This window comes from Trachypithecus francoisi, unplaced genomic scaffold (assembly GCF_009764315.1).
Source record: "Trachypithecus francoisi isolate TF-2019V2 unplaced genomic scaffold, Tfra_2.0 Lachesis_group20, whole genome shotgun sequence".
Taxonomy (NCBI): Eukaryota; Metazoa; Chordata; class Mammalia; order Primates; family Cercopithecidae; genus Trachypithecus; species Trachypithecus francoisi.
In genome coordinates this window covers 20234192-20254580 of record NW_022681466.1, presented here as the reverse complement: position 1 = coordinate 20254580, position 20389 = coordinate 20234192, and the positions used below count along the sequence as shown (strand labels likewise).

Genomic DNA, 20389 nt, shown 5'->3' with positions numbered 1-20389 from the left:
TCGCAAAGGAATCCACGAGGAGCTTTATTTACACATGAACAAAGATAGATTTCCCTCACATATTACAAAACATACACACACACACACACACACACACCACACACACACACTCACTCTGCGTCTAGAAAGTTCCTCAGAGGTAAGACTACTCCTGGGCTGGGGCGGGTGCACACAGGGATGACCACTGGGCTTGTGGTCCAGGCTGCTCACGCTCCTCAGGTGCTAGCAGACGGAGAGGAAATTTCGAAAGAGGAAACCAGGAGACATCCTGGAGGTCAGGAGTCAGGAGCGGGGAACTGGAAGCTGCCAGAGGCTCTTGCACCATGTGGAGCGGATGTGAGCCACGATGCCTCATCTTTCCTCACTGTTCCCCTTGGAGGCGCCTGGGGCTGCGCCAGTCCCCAGCCCCTAGCCCCCACTGCGGCCATGCCAAGCCCCTCAGAGTGCAGCAATGGCTTTAGCAGCCACCTGGCGGCCCAGGGGCAGGCTGAGGTCCGTGATGGCCAGAACCACCTTGGGGCTGGACATGGCTGACACCTTCACCAGTTCCGACACCTGCCACAGACAGAGATGCTGCTTGCTGGATGGCTGGTGGTAGGCGTGCTGTCCCAGGGGGAAGGAGGCCCCTCCCTGCTCCAAGGGCTGCACCGAGGCCCCAGCACCAGCAGGAGAGCCAGGAAGGTGGTACTCACGGTGGTGAAGGGCATGAACTGCAGGACACTGCCACGGCCACCCTGCTCCAGGCAGTCCACACACTCCTCCATGAACCACTGCACGAACTGGGTGTGGGGGCCAGCGGTGCGCGACCCCAGGATGGAGGAGATAAGCAGGAAGAGGTTGGCTGTGGAGAGTGACAGGAGGGAGTTCCATGAGAGGGGGTGAGGTCACACTCTGGGAGAAGGTGGGACTGAAAAGGGAAAAGAAATACATGCTGAGCATGTCCCCAAAACGGGGTGTCAGAGACAGAAAATAGGAAAGGCAACCGGGGAGGGGAGGAGAGGAACTAGACAGGAGCCTGGGAGCCAGGACAGCCAGCAATGAGGGGCATGGAGGGAGAAGGGAGGGGCGCCATGAGGCCCTTTCCAGCTGACAAGGTCGCCCAGCCTCCATGAGGAGAGGGACTCGTCCAGCTTAGCCCCAGGTTCCGCAGCAGGGGTGGGGAACTTACCCAGGACTCGGTTCAGAGGGTCCCGCATGTTGACCGTGTGGAGCTGAGAGGCTGAGAGGGAGCTGCTCATGGACCGGTCTGCTGTGGGACGGAGCAGATGGAGCGCTGGGAAACAGCTTGCTGAGTGCAAAAGCGGCACTCCCTGGGGATGCCCCCACCCGACCTTCACCCATCGGAGGTAACTGGTACATGGAAAGCCCAGAGAAGACCCTGAGATCAAGAGCACAGAGGGAGGCTGGGTGCAGTGGCTCACACCTGTAATCCCAGCACTTTGGGAGGCCAAGGCAGGAGGATTGCTTGAGCCCAGGAGTTCGAGACCAACCTTGGCAACTAGCGAGACCCCATCTCTACAAAAAATACAAAAATTAGCTGGGCATGGTGCTAAAGCCTGTAGTGCCAGCTCCTTGGGAGGCTGAGGCAGACTGCTTGAGCCTAGGAGAACAAGGCTGCAGTGAGCCAAGATGGTGTCACTGCACTCCAGCATGAGCAACAGAGCAAAACCCTGTCTCAAAAAAACAGGCTGAGCGCGGTGGTTCATGCCTGTAATCCTAGCACTTTGGGAGGCCAAGGCGGGTAGATCACCTGAGTTCAGGAGTTCGAGACTATCCTGACTAATATGGTGAAACCCCGTCTCTACTAAAAACACAAAAATTAGCTGGGCGTTGTGGCAGGCGCCTGCAGTCCCAGCGATTCAGGAGGCTCAGACAGAAAAACTGCTCAACCCAGGAGGCGGAGGTTGCAGTGAGCTGAGATCACGTCACTGCACTCCCTCTGGACAAGAGAGGGAGACTCCAACTCAAAAAAAAAAAAAAAAAAAAAAAAAGACACAGAGGGGCCTCGGATACACAGAGATCCCAATGGAGATGAGAGAGAAAAACTAACGTGCGGTGAGCACACAGCGCCAGGGGCCGATCTTGGTACTTCCTAAGCCACTTACTCCTCACAACCCCCCATTTACAGATGAGGAGACCCAGATGGGGGCTGGCTCAGTCACTAAAGGTCACAGCACTTGCAGCTGGAGCATTTTTCTTCTGATCAAGTGTATAATTGGTCCCCTAGTCCCTAAAAGCCTTCAGAGAAAAGTTCAGGCTCAGGAGAAATCTCTGGAAACAGGAAAAATGCCACAGAAGGAGCCCTTTGCAGTAAGTTTGGCAGGGAGGAGAGGACAGTGAGAAGGATGCCCTCCAGGGAAGAGAGGGGTGGGGGGCTGTGCTCTTTAGGCAGGAAGGTGGGGAGTAGTCCCAAGTCCCAGCCCGGGCCTCTCCGGGCATGTTCGGGGGAAGGAAGGAAGGTCAGAGCTGGTGAGTCAATGGCACAGGCTGTGCCTGAGGCGGTGAACTCACTTGGGTAGCTTGTCATCCCCTCAACCCTGGGGTAAGGGAGGGGGCAGGAGGGTTGCGGGGTGCGGGGGGCGGGGGGCATGGGGGAACAGCTGTGGGCTGGGCTGGACCTGGGCAGAGGAGCGTCAACCCTCAGGGAGTGAGAGCAGCAACCTCTTCCTTGGGGCGAGACACAGATCACCCCCCCGGGGCTAAAACAGCAGGTCCCTGCCATACCCTCCCGGACCAGCTGCAAAGATGCCTGCAGCTGGGGCAGTGGCAGAGTGGCAGCATCGGGGAGTGAATTCCCAGGAACGGGAGCGGCGTGCCGCCAGCCCACACACTCACTGGGGCTTGAAAGGATGTTGGCATCATCCTCATTGGAGCTCAGCAGTCGCATCAACTTCGAAGGCTGCACATCGTCCAGGGGGAAGAGGCTGATATAGTCCTAGAGGGTGTGAGAGTCCCTGTTACATACTCCTAAACCCCCCAGCTTCCAGCTGTCAGGGAAAAGAGCTGGAGCTCCGATGGGAGTGAGGTCAGCATGGCCAGCAGGGCCTTAGTCCCTCTCTGCTCAACCCCTCCCACAATCCTATAGACCCCTTGTGCTCATGGGCAGGTTGGGGCCACACAGATCACCCATGCAGATTCCTGACCAATCATGCCCGGGCACAGCTGCCCCAAGGGCAGGGGGTACATCTGCTTCCCTTTGCCTGGGGAATCCTCAGGAAATGCTGAACAAACCAGTGAACAAGTGAAGCCGGCGGGGGCAGTGGGAGGTGGGGGCCTACCTCGATGTCTTCACGGTGTCTCTTCTTTTGGCGGGTGGATGCCTGTCCCTTGTGGGAGGAGTAGGAACTGAGGGCACACCATACGGCCAGCCTGGCAAAGGGTTCCAGAAAAGGGGACAGTGAGAGGCGACCCCGGAGCTTTCTGTGTCACCCCAGGGTGGCACTAGGTGAGGACTGCCTGACCCTGGGTGGCAGGAGCAGGGCAAGCTCTGAAGAGAATCTTACTTGGCAAGAGCAGTGCCTGGGGGGTCCATGAGGCTGTGCCACTTGGAGGAGTCAGTAAGCAGGCCAGGCAGGATGTGGCCCAGCAGGACCAGGGTCACTTGCTGCATGTCCAGGCAGAAGATGGAGTAGAGCAGTTCCACTGCCCGCAGCGCGTGCTCCTTCCGCGTCTCCTTCAGCAGCTCCTAGTGCACAGGAAGCGGGGCAGTTCAGGAGCCGGGGGCCTGGGATCTGGGGCTCTGACACCCTGCCACTCCAGCACTGGTGCACAGGAAGCGGGGCAGTTCAGGAGCTGGGGGCCTGGGATCTGGGGCTCTGACACCCTGCCACCGCAGCATGGCTGTACAGAAAGGCCCGCAGAAGGGTTCCAGATGTTGTTCCGCCCCTCAGGCTGAATCTCAGTCTCTGGCCAGAGCTCCCCAAGGAGGCAACTCTGAGGCGAGGCATCCCGGGGAGGCCACCTGGTTCACAGCAGCCTCTTAGGGAAGCCTGGCAGACCAGGCCAGGTGTGGGGAGCCAGGAGACAGGACCGATGTCAGCCCACAGCCACTCCAGCCCAAGTACCTTAATCAGGTTGTTGCAGAACCAGTAGACGCCGCCCATGTGCAGCAGAGTGTCGAAGATGTGGATGGAGCGGCTGTCCACCCAGCCCTTCTCCAGCACTTTGGCAAAGATGTCCGTCAGCACCTCCTTGATGGGCCGCTTGGGGGGCAGCAGGTTCCAGTAGGGCATCGTGTCCACCCCGGTGGAGGGAAACTTGATCTGCGTGGCTGTCTGCTGCAGCACGTCGGCACACATGCGCTCCAGGATCGAGTTCATGATCACCACCCTAGGAGAGGGCCGAGAGGACCTGAGGCTCAGGTGCCACTGTGGGGTGGGGAGGCAGAGGAGGGAACAGCCATGCCAGACTTTCCCCTGGATTTGGGTTACAGAAATCTCCCTGGGGCATTAACTCAGTTCTGTGCTGGGGGAGGGTACACCCCGGCGTGACCTAGCTTTGTCTCTGCTCCTGGCAGGTCTCTTACCTGGAGGACACAAAGCCTATAAACAGGGACTGGGCAGGGACTTTCCTCCCCCTGGCCATTCCAGCCAGATATTCACATTTTCTTTTATTCTCCAACTTCCCCCATCCCCCAGGCCTGGGCCCTGCCAACCTGCCACATAAATAAACACAATCACTTCCTCCTGGGGTGAGCGCTTGGGGGTCCCCGCCCAGCCCTGGCCTCCTCCCAAAGTAAACTGTTCCTTCCAGGAGAGGCCCAAGGGCTGCCCCACAGGACTCTTCCCGGCCCCTGGTAGCTGGGCAAATAGAAGTGTATATCCAGGAATTTTCTCGTGGAAAGAGGCTTCGGAAGTGAATACCGACCCAGGCCGAGTGCTGACCGTTCCTGGAATGCAGGGTGGCTCTGGGAAAGTTGCTATGACTTTTAGAGCCACTTTTCCCACCTGCACAATGGAGTCACAGACTTCCCACTACCCCTTACCCAGATAGGACTCAGGGTGCTTAGAATGGGTTACACCAGAACGAGTTCCCTATTTGGTAGGGCGGGGGGAAGGTAGCAGGGAAATGTGGGAAGAAAGGAAAAAAGAAGGAAGCAAGGAGAAAACGAGATGTGCTTTTCCAGACCCTCCAAACCTCATTCAGCTCAATGCTTCCCCTTCTCCCTATTAAGATATCCTCAGGCCCAGTGCAGTGGCTCACACCTATAATCCCAGCACTTTGGGAGGCTGAGGCTGGCAGATCACCTGAGGTCGGGAGTTCGAGACCAGCCTGGCCAAGATAGTGAAACCCCATCTCTACTAAAAATACAAAAATTAGCCGGGTGTGGTGGCACATGCCTGTAATCCTGGCTACTCAGGAGGCTGAGGCAGGAGAATCTCTTGAATCCAGGAGGCAGAGACTGCAGTGAGCCGAGATCAGGCCACAATACTCCAGCCTGGGCAACAGAGCGAAATGCCGTCTCAAAAACAAATAAATAAATAAATAAACAAGCAAACAAACAAATAAATAAACAAAATAAAGACATCCTCAACGTTGCCATAAAGACATGGCAACACCCAAAACGTATTGGCTGGTAAACACCCATGTTCACAGCAGCACTATTCACTATAGCCCAAAGGTGGAAGCAAGTGAAGTGTCCACTGACAGAGGAGGGACCAAGATGTGGTATAGCCACACAACAGAGGTTTTGTTTTTGTTTTTGTTTTGTTTTTTGAGATAGTCTCACTCTTTCACCCAGGCTGGAGTGCAGTGGCACAATCTTGGCTCACTGCAACCTCCACTTCCTGGGTTCAAGTGATTCTCCTGTCTCAGCCTCCCAAGTAGCTGGGATTACAGGCACCTGCCACCACTCCCTGCTCATTTTTATATTTTTAGTAGAGACAAGGTTTCACCATGTTGGCCAGGCTGGCCTTAAACTCCTGACCTCAAGTGATCCACCCGCCTCGGCCTCCCAAAGTGCTAGGATTGCAGGCATGAGCCACCACGCCTGGCCCACAACAGAGTATTATTCAGCCTTAAAAAGGAAGGACATCCTGTCACATGCTACTATATGGATGAGCTTTGAGGACATCATGCTGAGTGAAGTCAGTCAATCACGAAAAGGCAAGGACTATATGATTCCAGTTAAATGAGGCATCTAAAAAGTAGTCAAATTCAGCAGGGCGTGGTGGGTCACGCCTGTAATCCCAGCACTTTGGGAGTCCACAGTGAGTGGATCACTTGAGGCCCAGAGTTCAAGACCTGGCAATATAATGAGACCCTGTCTCTACAAAAAATAGAAAAATTAGCTGGTTGTGGGCCTGCAGTCCCAGCTACTTGGGAGGCTGAGGCGAGAGGATCACTTGAGCCCAGGAGTTTGAGGCTGCAGTGAAACTCACTCTGGGCTGGGCAAGAATAAGACCTTGTCTCAAAAAAAAAAAAAAAGTATCAAGTAGTCAAATTCCTAGACACAGAAAGCAAAATGGTAGTTAACAGGAGCTGGAGGGAGGGGAAAATGGGAAGTTGTTGTTCAGTGGGTACAGAGTTTCAGAGATGTAAGAAGAAAGTTCTGAAGACCTGTTACACAACAGTGTGAATATACTTAACACTACTGAACAGCACACTTAAACAACATGGCTAAGATGGCAAATCTTATGTGTGTTTTACAATAAAAAAAGCAAACAACTTATTGGTTGGGTGAATGAACTCAATGTAGCTGGTCACCACGGAAGTCCTTCAAGCCCTTGAAGAGCCAGGGCAGGAAACTGTCCTAAGAGATAACTGAGGGTGGGGGATGGCCTGTAAAATCTACAGTTTCCTAGCTCCTAGACAGTCATGCAGCTTTCTTCTTTTGGGAGCTAGTTGTCTAGAACTTGAGTCTCTGCGGGCAGACCCTGTTTGGGTCTGCATTTCTGACACACAGCAGGTGCTGGCATATAAAACGCTTCTGCCACAGAGACACAGTACATGTTTGCCGAGTCAGGTAAGTGAATGCATGAATAGGAAAGTGAGTGAGCAAATGATCGAGCAGCGTGTTTGCGAAGGTCAGAAAAGAGAAGGGTGCTTGTTATTGGATGTGCTGACTTCTCACAACACACTTGTAGGGTCTGAGAAGGGAAGGTGGGTTACTGACCTCTCATTGTAGAACTGCAGGGTGTTCTCACTAAACAGCGGCCCTGCCAGCTGGCGGATCATCTGCAGTGACTTCTCACGCTCATCCAGCCCTAGCATCCGGACGTGGGCCACAAGCCAAGCCACAGCACACACCGCCAGACTGCATACCTTCCCTTTGATGTTATCAGTGATTTTCTAGGGGAGAGGGAAAGGTGATGGGCTACCATCTATCTCCCTTTCCTGAACCACCATCACCTTCTCAGCCTCTGTGGGCAGCTAAGTGCAGCGGGTGGAGTCCCGGGCCACACTCCACACAAGTTTGATTTTCCCAGAGCTACCTGGGCCAGAGGGAGTGGCTAAGACTACAATTACACAAAAGATCGATATCAAAACATGAGCTCCTGGATTAAAGGTCTTCTTGCCCTTACGAAATATAACAAGTCATCACCGACTGGCTCTGTGTCTCAGGGGAGCGAAGGCTGCTGGGAAGGCGGGGCTACCTGGATGGACTCGAAGGCCAGGACCCCATTCTCCCAGGCATTGAGGATTTCCAAGATGGCGGCTGAGATGCTGAGACAGGCCTCGTGCCACTTCATCTGCCTGTGGGAGTGCAGAGAAGTCAGCACAGAGGAGCAGGGGATGGGCTTGGGGAGAGGGTCTTGACCCTGCCCCCACCGCCACCCTTGGAGTGGGTGCCCGGGCCACTGACACCAGCTTCATCTCCGAGGAGTTGTTGAGCAGGGCCACCAGGGACTCCACTTTGGTGGAGTCGGGGCGGAAGCAGGGGTGGTCAGGGTTCAGGATCTTGCCCTCCTCAGGCATGCAGGTCTGCATCCAGGTCTCGAAGAAGGGCACCTCAGCTCCTGTGCGCGACTCGGAAAGAATCACCTGGGAAAGGGGAAAGGGGGCACCAGCCGAGTGGGGAGGGCGCGGCGCCTGCCAGCGCTGGATCTGGGGCTGCACCGTTTCCCGCCAAGCTGCTGCTCCAGCCCAGCCCCAAGACTGGGGACGAACTGGTCTAAGGGAGCCAGACGGGGGGCAATGCTGCCACCTAGTGGTCAGTGTGAACATGGGGCTGAAGGGGCCGTCCGGGTGGGCACCTGATTTCTGAGGCCCACAGAACTAACTGGCTGAGAGGCTGTGGGGGCGCAGGCGGTGAGGTGGGGAGAGTTCCGGGTTACCTTCTTCCCCTGAGCCCCCGTCCTGGTTGCTCCCCTCTCTCTCACCTCTGAACCATAGGTCTGGGCCACATGGCACAGCATGAGGAAGGAGATGTCAAACAGCAGGGCCCGGACGGAGGCCGGTTTGGCTGTGGAAGGACAGGAAGGCTGAGCTCCCAGACGAGGGCAGGGGGGAGTCCGTGTCTGGGTCGACAGGGATCGGGATTTGCCTCTAGGAAGGTCAGGGACCAAGTGGCTCCTTCAAAGCTCTGAGGCTCAGAATCCTTTTCTTGAGTCTCAACTGGAACATCATCCCTTCCTTGAAACCAAAGACCCCCAGCACCCTCTCCTGGCATACCCAACCGAGTCATAAAGGGGTGAGGGCGGAAGGAGACACAGGATGGTCTGGGAAGAATACTTTTCCAGCATTACCCACTTTGAAGCTCTGTGGAAGCTTCCATTGGTCATGGCTCTGAGGAGGGAGCACAGCCTCCCCCTGTTGAGCCCTGGAGCCCTCCTCCCTCCCACACTCTCCGCCACACCCCTCCCCAGGGCCCACTGGGCCTGCAGATGCGCAGGGCTGACTTACTGCTTTCTTCGCTGCCATAGGTTGTGAATTCATTCAAACTGAAAGGAATGGAGACAGGTTGCATTAACCAGGGCATGAGCTGAGCAGTAGCTGGGCACTGGGGACTACACATGCTCAGAGAGCAGTCGCGAGAGTCTGAGTTACTGGTTAAACTTAAAATGAGACACATTGGTACAGGAAAAAGAAGGATTTCTTTTCTTTTCTTTTTTTTTTGAGATAGAGTCTCGCTCTGTTACCCAGGCTGGAGTACAGTGGCACAATCTCAGCTCACTGCAACCTCTGCCTCCGTTCAAGCAACTCTTCTGCCTCAGTCTCCCAAGTAGCTGGGATTACAGATGCCCACCACCACACCTGGCTAATTTTTTATATTTTTAGTAGAGACAGGGTTTCACCAAGTTGGCCAGGCTGGTCTTCAACTCCTGACCTCAGGTGATCCGCCCACCTTGGCCTCCCTTAGTGCTGGGATTACAGGCGTGAGCCACCACACCCGGCCAGAAGGATTTTTATTGCTAGAAGATTTCCAAGGCCTAGAGAATGGCTCACTGAATGGAACCATGTTCTATATATGTCAAATTCCAGGACAACCAAAGGCAACAGAATTTGAGAGCCCCTTATTAATAACTGGGCATACTCAGAATTCCTGCATGCCCAGCATGCCCAGTGTTCAACACCTCAACCCTTACCCTCATCCCTTTACCAAACATGTCCACTCCATCCTCAGCTGAAGAGAAAGGAACACTTAGGTCGCAAGAACAGGCCCTTCCTCCAAGATCTCCAGCCAGGATGCTCTGCCTAGGCCCGTGGGTCTCTGGATGAGACCCAGGCCCGTACCTGACTCCTACCCTGCTACCTCCTCCTAACACGCAGCCTCCCTGCACGCCCTGGGGTCAGGGGCTTGGCCTTCCTCACTTGATGAATTTCCGGGCGAAGGATTTCAGCTTTCCAGTGGCAGCAGCGGCAGCCAGCAGCAAGTCCAGACTCTTCCCGGACAGCATGTGGCCCAGGACTCCCAGCAGTCCCTCCGGGGACTTAGAGTGGTCTGCATCCATCGTCTGGGGACAGGACAGGAAATCAAGTCCTGAAGAACACTGAAGACCCCCCACCCAAGATACAGCCTAGCCACATTTTCTCTTTTTCACAACCTGGAATGTAATCTACATCTTTCTGACTTTGATCTGGAAAATAATTCCTAAAACCCACCCTTGCTCTCCGATCCATCCCTCTCATCTACACTGGCATGCAGGTGGTAAGGTTGGAGTGGGCAAGGTCACAGCTGGGAGCTTCTCTGTTGTTTCCTTTCTTTTTTTTGAGACGGAGTCTTGCTCTATTGCCCAGGCTGGAGTGCAGTGGCGCAATCACGGCTCACTGCAACCTCTGCCTCCTGGGTTCAGCGATTTTCCTGCCTCAGCCTCCCAAGTAACAGGGATTACAGGCATGCATCACCACATCCAGTGAATTTTGTGTTTTTAGTAGAGATGTGGTTTCACCACGTTGGCCAAGCTGGTCTCAAACTTCTGACCTCAAGTGATCTTCCCACCTCAGCCTCCCAAAATGCTGGGATTACAGGCGTGAGCCACCGCACCCACGTCTCTGTTGCTTCCACGTGAGAAGGCCTAAATGAAAGTGCCTACTGCAGTGCCTGGTGTACAAATGAAGGTCCCACGGGTTAGCATTCGGTGGCAGCTGCCCTTGCCTCCCCTTTCACTACCTCCACAGCAACTATGTATAAAAGCTAAAGGAGACAGAGGTCTGTGGCCTGTTTGTTTATCTGCAAGCAGAAGGAGCACTGGGAAGAAGAAAGAGAAGACCGTGGTGGCCAGGGAAGGGCACACTCACCTTGAGGATGTTTGTGACAGTGGGCTCTGCCCGGAGGATCAGCTGGATGTTGGGCTGGATGTTGGCATTCTCTCCTGATTTCTGCTGGGGTGTGTGCTCTCGGTCTGCTTTGCTGTGGACATCACCAGTTGGCCAAGGAAGGGAAGAGGAATGAAGAGAAATTCTTGACACATTCCCTCGTTTAAGCCCAGAAGAAATGAGCAGAGGAGGTGGGAAGCATGTAAGAATCTCCAGGTTGGGGTGAAGTTTTTTTTTTTTTTTTTTTTTTGAGACGGAGTCTCGCTCTGTCGCCCCGGCTGAAGTGCAGTGGTGTGATCTCAGCTGAGGTTTATGGAAGCATAGTCAATGTCGCAATCACTGATTTATCCTTAGTCTTCTTTTTTTTTTTTTTTTTTGAGACAGGTCTCACTGTCGCCCAGGCTGGAGTACAGTGGTGCAATCTCGGCTCACTACAGCCTCTGCCTCCCGAGTAGCTGGGCACTCACCACCACGCCCAGCTACTTTTTTACATTTTTAGTAGAGACAGGGTTCACCATGTTGGCCAGTCTGGTCTCAAACTCCTGACCTCAGGTGATCCACCCACCTTGGCCTCCCAAAGTCCTGGGATGACAGGTGAGCCACTGTGCCTGGCAATTTATCATTAGTCTTTTGTTTTTTGAGACAGAGTCTCGCTCTGTCACCCAGGCTAGAATGCAGTGGTGCAATCTCAGCTCACTACAACCTCTGCCTTCTGGGTTCAAGCTCAGCCTCCTGAGTAGCTGGAATTACAGGTGCATACCACCACGCCCGGCTAATTTTTGTATTTTTAGTAGAGATGGGGTTTCACTATGTTGACCAGGCTGGTCTCGAACTCCTGACCTCATGATCTGCCTGCCTCGGCCTCCCAAAGTGCTGGGATTACAGGTGTGAAGCATTGCACCCAGCCTATCGTTAGTCTTAAATGTTCTGAAAGCACATTTAAGATTAAAGGAAGATTCAGGATTTTTACTTTTTTTTTTTTTTTTGAGACAAGATCTCACTCTATCACCCAGACTGGGGTGCAGTGGCATGATTTCGCCTCATCGCAACCTCTGCCTCCGGGGTTCAAGCAATTCTCATGCTTCAGCCTCCAGAGTAGCTGAGATTACAGGCACGCACCACCATGCCTGGCTGATTTTTGTATTTTTAGTAGACATGGGGTTTTGCCATGTTGGGCAGGCTGGTCTTGAACTCCTGGCCTCCAAGTAATCCATCTGCCTCCAGCCTAGGATTTTTACTTTTATCACAAAGATGGGCATGAGTTAAAGAGCAATGACTAAGAATGTAAAACTCTGGTCTGAAGATACCCGAGCTTTTTTTCTTTTTCTTTTTTTTTTTTTTGAGACAGTTTCACTCTTGTTGCCCAGACTAGAGTGCAATGGCATGATCTTGCCTCACCACAACCTCCATCTCCCGGGTTCAAGCAATTCTCCTGCCTCAGCCTCCCAAGCAGCTGGGATTACAGGCATGTGCCACCACAGCTAATTTTTTATTTTTAGCAGAGACGAGGTTTCTCCATGTTGGTCAGGCTGGACCTCAGGTGATCCACCCGCCTCAGCCTCCCAAAGTGCTGGGATGACAGGCGTGAGTCACCGCGCCCGGCCGGTACCCCTAGGCAAAGCCCCAGTCACTTGCAGCTCAAACTTTAGACAGGAGGTTGAAAGGCACCCAGCAGCCCCACCGTAACAAGAGAGAGGTCAAGAGGCTCTTGGGGTAGCCCAGGCGCGCTCACACTTACCGCTTAGCCATAAGGTTGTTGACACTGGCCTCAGACAGAAGCCCCTGCTTGCCACATTCTTGGAGCAGGAAGTTTGTACAGTCACAGCTGTGAGGGAGAAAGATGTGGAGGGAACTGGGCACCTGGCTGGGAGGGTGAGGGGTGGGAGTGGCAGGTCCCTGAGCAGCATCCTCCCTCTTTCAGGATGAGGAAAATCTGGAGTGCCTGAGGGACAGTAGAGGGGCTCTGGGGACTTGGCAACTATGGGCTTCTGCTTCCTGCCCCTGCCAAGGGGAATGAACAAGGAGACAGAGTCCCTTGAGGCTTCTCTGGCACAGAGATCAGGGGAAGAGCCCAGAACCCCTTCCAGTAGGGTGGGGGTGACCAGGGGAGCTCATACTTGCAGCGCTGGTCAGCTTTGTCCAACAAGGGTGTGAGTTTCAGCAGGAACTCAAAAGCACAGTTGACATCCTCAGTGAAGTCCTAGAAAGAGGGAGAAGTGTCCACCTGGTTTCCGGGGCCACCAGGCCCTGATCATCTCAGGCAACCTTGTCTGCTGGAGGCATCAGCCTGAGCTGCCTGGCTGCCTTCTGCCTGGAGCCTGGGTGTATGCTGTGGGTGCACACACATGCTGAAGCACACACACTGGCTGAAGCACATGCACACACTGAAGCACACACATGCTGAAGCACACACATGGCAAAGCACACACATGCTGAAGTACACACAGCAAAGCACGCATACACTGAAGCACACACGCTGAAGCACACACATGGCGAAGCACGCACACACTGAAGTACACACATATGCTGAAGCACACACACATGCTGAAGTATACACACACGCTGAAGCACATACACTGAAGCGCACACACACTGAAGCACACACACGCTGAAGCACACACGCTGAAGCACACGCACACGCTGAAGCGCACACGCTGAAGAACACACGCTGAAGCACACACACACGCTGAAGCACGCACACGCTGAAGCACACGCACACGCTGAAGCACACGCACACGCTGAAGCACGCACACGCTGAAGCACGCACACGCTGAAGCACAAACGCTGAAGCGCACACACGATGTAGCACATACACTGAAGCACACACGGCAAAGCATGCACACGCTGAAGCACACACGCTGAAGCACACACACGCTGAAGCACACACGCTGAAGCACACGCACACGCTGAAGCACACACACGCTGAAGCACACGCACACGCTGAAGCACACACACGCTGAAGCACACACGCTGCAGCACACACACGCTGAAGCACACACGCTGCAGCACACACACGCTGAAGCACACACGCTGAAGCACACACGCTGAAGCACACACACGCTGAAGCACACACGCTGAAGCACACACACGCTGAAGCACACACGCTGAAGCACACACGCTGAAGCACACACACGCTGAAGCACACACACGCTGAAGCACACGCACACGCTGAAGCACACACGCTGAAGCACACCACACGCTGAAGCACACACGCTGAAGCACACACACGCTGAAGCACACGCACACGCTGAAGCACACACACGCTGAAGCACACACGGCAAAGCACGCACACGCTGAAGCACACACGCTGAAGCACACACGCTGACGCACACACACGCTGAAGCACACACACGCTGAAGCACACACGCTGTAGCACACACGCTGAAGCACGCACACACTGAAGCACGCACACGCTGAGGCACAAACGCTGAAGCGCACACACGATGTAGCACATACACTGAAGCACACACGGCAAAGCACGCACACGCTGAAGCACACACACGCTGAATCACACACGCTGTAGCACACGCTGAAGCACACGCTGAAGCACGCACATGCTGAAGCACACGCACACGCTGAAGCACGCACACGCTGAAGCACAAACGCTGAAGTGCACACACGATGTAGCACATACACTGAAGCACACACGGCAAAGCATGCACATGCTGAAGCACACACTGAAGCAGACACGCACTGAAGCACACACTGAAGCACACACATGCTGAAGCAAACACATGGTGAAGCACACACATGCTGAAGCACACACACAGCGAAGCACGCACACGCTAAAGCACACACACGGTGAAGCACACACACACTGAAGCACACACATGGCGAAGCACAGTGAAGCACGCACATGCTAAAGCACACATACACTGAAGGACACACATGCTGAAGCACAAGCACGCACACACTGAGGCACACACATGGCAAAGCACGCACATGCTGAAGCACACACACACTGAAGGACACACATGCTGAAGCACGCACACACTGAGGCACACGCATGGCAAAGCACACACATGCTGAAGCACACACACACAGGCGCACACACTGAAGCACACACACTGAGGCACACACACGCTGAAGCACACATGGCGAATCACACACACGCTGAAGCACAGACACAGCAAAGCACACACACTGAAGCACACACACGCTGAAGCACACACACAGCGAAGCATGCACACGCTGAAGCACGCACATGGCGAAGCACGCACACACTGAGGTGCATACACGCATTCGGCTCTCTTCCAGGCATGAGAACACTGCCCAGCTGGGGCCTGAAGGACCCTCCCCTTTGCTCTTGTTTCTGCTCCCATGCCTCCATCTTAATCCTCAACTCAACTCACCTTGTCCCCATGAGAGTACTTCTTCAACTTCACCAAAACCTGTGGAATCTAGGGGGTGAGGCGGGGGAAAAACAGGAAGATCCATTTCTTTTCTCTTTCATCTACCCCTGAAGGCATCCCCCCGACCCCCTGCTCCAGGAAAAGACAGGAACACTCCTACCCTGCGAGTGAGAGCACACTTAGTGCTGAATGAGAAAGCCAATAGGGCCGGGCGCGGTGGCTCAAGCCTGTAATCCCAGCACTTTGGGAGGCCGAGACGGGCGGATCACGAGGTCAGGAGATCGAGACCATTCTGGCTAACACGGTGAAACCCCGTCTCTACTAAAAAAAAAAATACAAAAATCTAGCCGGGCGAGGTGGCGGGCACCGGTAGTCCCAGCTACTGCGGAGGCTGAGGCAGGAGAATGGCGTAAACCCGGAGGCAGAGCTTGTAGTGAGCTGAGATCCGGCCATTGCACTCCAGCCCGGCGACAGAGCGAGACTCCGTCTCAAAAAAAAAAAAAAAAAAGAGAAAGCCAATAGGTGCCCAGCCCCTGATGCCCCCAGGCCTAGGCACAGGACACAGGGACCCTGCACCTCTGCTAGCTCAACAGAACAAAATGCCATAAGCAAAAGTGGATCCCCAGCTTCAAGGAGGACTGAGGCCCCATTCCCTGGCTCCCTTCACTGCCCTACACCACTCTGTCTGATGACCAAGCTAAACTGCACCTCTGTGGTAAGAAAAAACGGAGTCTGCCAAATGGGCTAAATATAGCCCTGGCACTTTCAGAGAAAATGATCAATGGGAACTTGCCCTGGGATACCTGGCAGGCTGGGCCCAGCACCCACAGAGAGGAACACAGGGCAAAGGTCCAGGGTGCCGCTGCTCTTCCTGAGAACCATTCCTAGACTGGCTCTGCCCCTCCCACGTCCCCAGTACCTTGAGGAAAGTGAAAGCTGTCCACTTGAGCTCCTCCGTACCCTCGGGAGACTCAATGAGCCCCACGAAGCAAGCTTTCCAGATCTCCAGGACAAAAAGTGGGGTGGGGATATGCTGTGGGAAGAGCCAAGGATGAGGCCTAAGAGGGTGCCCATACCCCGTCATCCTTCTGTGGACTCTAAGGATTTGGCTGGCTCAGAGACTGCATGGCAGAGTCACTGCCCAGCTGTGTGCTGAGAACCAGGGGCGTAAGGTCCAATGACAGAAGTGTGCACGACTAGCACCCACTTTCCATCATGGAGCAGGAGAAACCCCACTTCTCCCAGGAGGACTACAATAATCCTCCCTCCTGCCCCCAACAGGCTGGCCCGCCTTGGGGAGGGGAGAGCCACTTGGCCCCTCCCACCTGCATGCGCTTCACCATCGTCAGCTGCTCCACCAGGGACTGTGTCTCGCCTGTCAGGTTCATGGTGCCCTCGAGCAGGATCACGGCGTGGACGGTGGGGAAGCCGGTCTTGTTCATCTGCTCCGCATGCACAGACAGCATCATGGGGATGCTGAGGGGTCACAAACACAGGGGGCAGTGTTTGGGGGGCCAAAGGTGAAGGTGGAGAGGATGGCACCAGGTGCCACATCTTCCCACCCCAGGGCGTGTCCTCCCTCTCCCTCCACCACCATCCCCCAGGGAGCTGGTACCTCCTAATGAGGGTGCCGCACTGCTCGGCCTGGCTCCGGAGCTGGGGGTTGCTGAGATTGGCCAGGATCTCTCCAAGTTTCAAGAGAGAATGCTCGATGGCAGTCCAGGAAGCTGGCAGAGGGAAAGAAGTGCAGAAACGGGATGGGAAACAGGGGAGAGGGAGCGCCTTGCCCCGAACTCCTCAATTTTGGCACCCCCTTTGGCACATGAAACCACACAGGAAGGCTTTCCCTGAGAATGACAGGGAAGGAGGGGCCTGAGGGCAGCATGCACTGTTTCCAGAAGGGGAGTGGGCACCTAGAGCTGGAAACCCCAGAGACCATTCCCAAAGACCTGACTTCCAAGGGACACAGCCAGCTGACTTCAGAAGGTATGGCATCACACAGGCTCAGGAGAGAGAGGCAGAGGGAGGCCAGAGCCCAGTGGCTGGAACAGGGAGGGTAGCCACAAATCACTCGAGGAGTGGGCGGATCCCAAAGTCCAGTCTTGCAGAGGCTGTCACTCTCCTCTGGGGGAGCTGGGTCCCTAAATGGCCTTCTCATTCTCAACCACTCCCTCATCTAGGCATTGTGCTTGCTGCCCTCCCCTGCTGAAGGCCTCTCACACACCCTCTCTCAAACTCCCACCATGCTCTAAGCTTCTGTTCAAGCCCCAGTTCCTTTAGCAACTCACCCAACTGGTCTAACTCACTGTTCTGTCCTTCCTTAATGCCCACACTCATGGTCTAAGCCATATCAGTTAGCACTGAATTATAAGTTACTTATCCTAGTTACAATTCCAGAGGGTCAAATGATGAACAATGGCACCAACTAGCCCATTAACCTCCATGGAGCATAAAAGGGGAAAAAAGACAAGACCTGAGATCCATTAAAATTCAGTATTCATCCAATTTTCAGCCAATAACATTTATCAAGGGCCCAAGGTAAGGAAGAGGCTGTCAACACAGTCCATTTTTATGTAAAGATTATGTTGTTGGACTTTTCACAGGCAATAAAACACACTTGGGGAAGAAATAAATATACTAGTCTTAAAACAAGCTCTCCAACCAGGTCCTGAAGCCTCGTGAGTAGCCCATTCTAGCATTTTGTTCCTGGAGAACAAGAGATCTGTAGGTGGTCCCAAGCCACTTGGGTTTCAAGGAGCAAGACTATGGCCTTAGGACCCCGTTGCTGGAAATACCGGCATCTTCCCTCCCACCAGGTGATCTGTCTGTTCTCAGGCTCTGGAAAGTACCAACACTTAACATCTGAACTTGAGTCAAGAGGCATATGGTACAACAGGCCCAACAGCAGACAGGCACTGTGTTAAAAGGGGCATTTTAGGTAACATTCAAATATAAGAATCATTTGCTTCCAGACGATGAGTAACATGGAGACAAACACAATAACGGACACCGTGCTTGTCTTGTCCTCTAGTTTTTTCCGCGTCTGTGATGTATTAGTCTTGCTCCCACTAGCAGCTATGCTTGATGAGGGCAGGGACCCTGCCACATGCTCCTTTGGTAGCCCCCCGCCCCCCGCCCGCAGCACCTAGCACAGTGCTGGGCGTACCACAATGCTCAGTAAATACCTGTTGGTTGATTGGCTCGGGTGCCACCCTGCCCAAGTCCCTGGGATGTGTGCAATGCTTATGGGGAGAAAAAAAAGGAAGTGGGATGGTTTCAGATCCTCCTGGAAAGAGGTGGGATGGCATCCTGCCTCTCCCTTCTCAATTAAAGGACCGGCTACGGGAGCAGCGGCAGGTGGGGCTCAGGGGAATCAAGGGACATACAGGCCTCCTCTAGTTTGGCGATGTGCAGCAGGGCCCGGTTCTTGGTGCTGCTGAGGGTTTTCTCCAGGCGCTGAAGGCACATGGCAAGCTGCTTCTCCCCAGCGGCTGGAGTGCCGGCCTCCAGCCCCTCCCGCAGCCGCTCTGCAGAGGCTGCCGTGCAGCGCAGCAGCCAGTGGAGGGCGCTAAGAAGGGCTCGGCACAGTCCGATGCACTCCTCGGCTTTGCCGTGACAGCTACAGGGAAGGATGCAAAATTAGCCTCTGTTCTTCTAATGGCTGAAATCCGACCCACACCAATGTTCCCCAGAGTCCCTGGCACTCCCCTACTAGGGACTAGGGCTGCAAAGCTAGCAAAGTCCTAGGGAAGACGCTTAGCCCCTTTGGCTTCTACTGGACAAGATTTCAAATGAGCTACTCCAGACAGAGAGGAGGCACTCTGTCCTAAGGGAGTAAGAAAAGGAGGGGACGGGTGAGTGTGGATGGGCAGGTGGGGAGAAAAAACATGGGAACCCAGAGTTGGTCTCGGTCTGTGTGCTAGGAGCTGCACCTCGGCACTAAGACAAGGCTAGAACGTTGTGAGCCCCCTTACCCCTGTCCTTACCTCAGACGGTCACAAAACATGTCCATGATGTCTAGCAATGCCTGGACACACAGGTCCCGAGAAAAGTCATCAAACTGTGGAAAGGACAGTGGAGATGCTATGGAATGCCCCCGTCCACCCCCAGGTCTTACATGAGGCAGATGGTGTGTTCAGGACTCCTGCTCCTCTCTCCTCCAACCTTGGGTTCCAGACTCAGCATCCTCAACACTGGACATTGGCTCCCAAGCACCAGCTGCTACTTGCCAGGATCCCCCTCCCATGGAAGGCCAGCAATGCCAGCCAGAGGCATCATGTGCTGCCTATCCAGACTCATGGGTCACAGGATCAGGGCTGTCAAGGTGGGGCCTTGTCTGTCATCCCCAATCTAGCTCCTGAGTGCCTATGGTCATACCTTACTGATGGCTGTGAGGACAGAAGAGTAGGACACCATCTGGAGAGAAGGAAGAAAGATAATCTTTAGGTAACTAGTCTCCTACAGTTGAGAGGAACAAAAACTAAGGCTTCAAGTTGCTGTAGCTCTCCTGAACCTCAATCCCTTCCAGAGGCCCTCTTCAACCCAGGGAAGGAGAGGCAGTGTCACTGTGCACCACCCTGTTCCTGCCTCTGTCAGACTCACTGCAAATGGTATCAGCATAAGCCCATCAAGAAGATGATTTTGGGGATACTCAGAGGCTCCATGTTTCAGGTCAGGTGCGGTGGCTCATGCCTGTAATCCCAGAACTTTGGGAGGCCGAGGTGGGCGGATCATGAGGTCAGGAGTTTGAGACCATCCTGGCCAACATGGTGAAACCCTGTCTCTACTAAAAATATAAAATTAGCTGGGTGTGGTAGCGCGTGCCTGTAATCCCAGCTACTCAGGAGGCTGAGGCAGGAGAATCGCTTGAATCAGGGAGTTGGAGGTTGCAGTGAGCCGAGATTGTGCCACTGCACTCCAGCCTGGACAACAGAGTGAGACGAAAAGAAAGAAGGAAAGAAAGAAACAAGGAAGGAAGGAAGGGAAGGAAGAAAGGAAGGAAAAGAAAGGAAAAGAAAGAAAGAAAGAAAGAGAGAGAGAGAGAGGGAGGGAGGGATGGAGGGAGGAAGGAAGGAGGGAGGAGGGGGAGGGGAGGGGAGGAGGGAGGGGGAGGGGGAAGGGAGGGGGAGGGGAGGGGGAAAGACGGAGTTTCACTGTACAAACTACAAACTTTTTTTTTTTTTTTTTTTGAGACGGAGTCTCGCTCTGTCGCCCAGGCTGCTGGAGTGCCGTGACGGGATCTCGGCTCACTGCAAGCTCCGCCTCCCGGGTTCCCGCCGTTCTCCTGCCTCAGCCTCCCGAGTATTTGGGACTACAGGCTCCTGCCACTACGCCCGGCT

General features: G+C 54.3%; 1 protein-coding gene and 1 non-coding gene across 11 annotated transcripts in view; both read right to left on the bottom strand.

The window, feature by feature from the left end:
* MED24 (mediator complex subunit 24) overlaps positions 1–20389 on the bottom strand; it is a 63536-nt gene continuing 43147 nt past the window's right edge. For 4 of the 10 annotated variants that reach the window (XM_033183140.1, XM_033183146.1, XM_033183148.1 and 1 more), the window contains 24 exons: positions 19428–19466; positions 19037–19110; positions 18437–18669; positions 18236–18292; positions 16666–16777; positions 16376–16526; positions 15970–16083; positions 15051–15098; positions 12816–12898; positions 12437–12523; positions 10681–10792; positions 9754–9932; positions 8845–8882; positions 8322–8404; positions 7805–7983; positions 7596–7695; positions 7115–7290; positions 4065–4329; positions 3504–3685; positions 3279–3369; positions 2836–2935; positions 1169–1249; positions 693–841; positions 1–555 (listed from right to left, as the gene is read on the bottom strand). In XM_033183140.1, coding sequence (XP_033039031.1) covers positions 439–555; positions 693–841; positions 1169–1249; positions 2836–2935; positions 3279–3369; positions 3504–3685; positions 4065–4329; positions 7115–7290; positions 7596–7695; positions 7805–7983; positions 8322–8404; positions 8845–8882; positions 9754–9932; positions 10681–10792; positions 12437–12523; positions 12816–12898; positions 15051–15098; positions 15970–16083; positions 16376–16526; positions 16666–16777; positions 18236–18292; positions 18437–18669; positions 19037–19110; positions 19428–19466 — 2850 coding nt within the window. In that variant the 3' untranslated portion in view covers positions 1–438. The remainder of the gene's footprint in view (positions 556–692; positions 842–1168; positions 1250–2835; positions 2936–3278; positions 3370–3503; positions 3686–4064; positions 4330–7114; positions 7291–7595; positions 7696–7804; positions 7984–8321; positions 8405–8844; positions 8883–9753; positions 9933–10680; positions 10793–12436; positions 12524–12815; positions 12899–15050; positions 15099–15969; positions 16084–16375; positions 16527–16665; positions 16778–18235; positions 18293–18436; positions 18670–19036; positions 19111–19427; positions 19467–20389) is intronic. The other 6 variants (XM_033183144.1, XM_033183147.1, XM_033183149.1 and 3 more) reach the window with 4 other exon arrangements.
* Positions 8481–8584, bottom strand: LOC117068133. Its single transcript, XR_004430989.1, has one exon. It is a non-coding gene; the product is annotated as a small nucleolar RNA SNORD124 (small nucleolar RNA).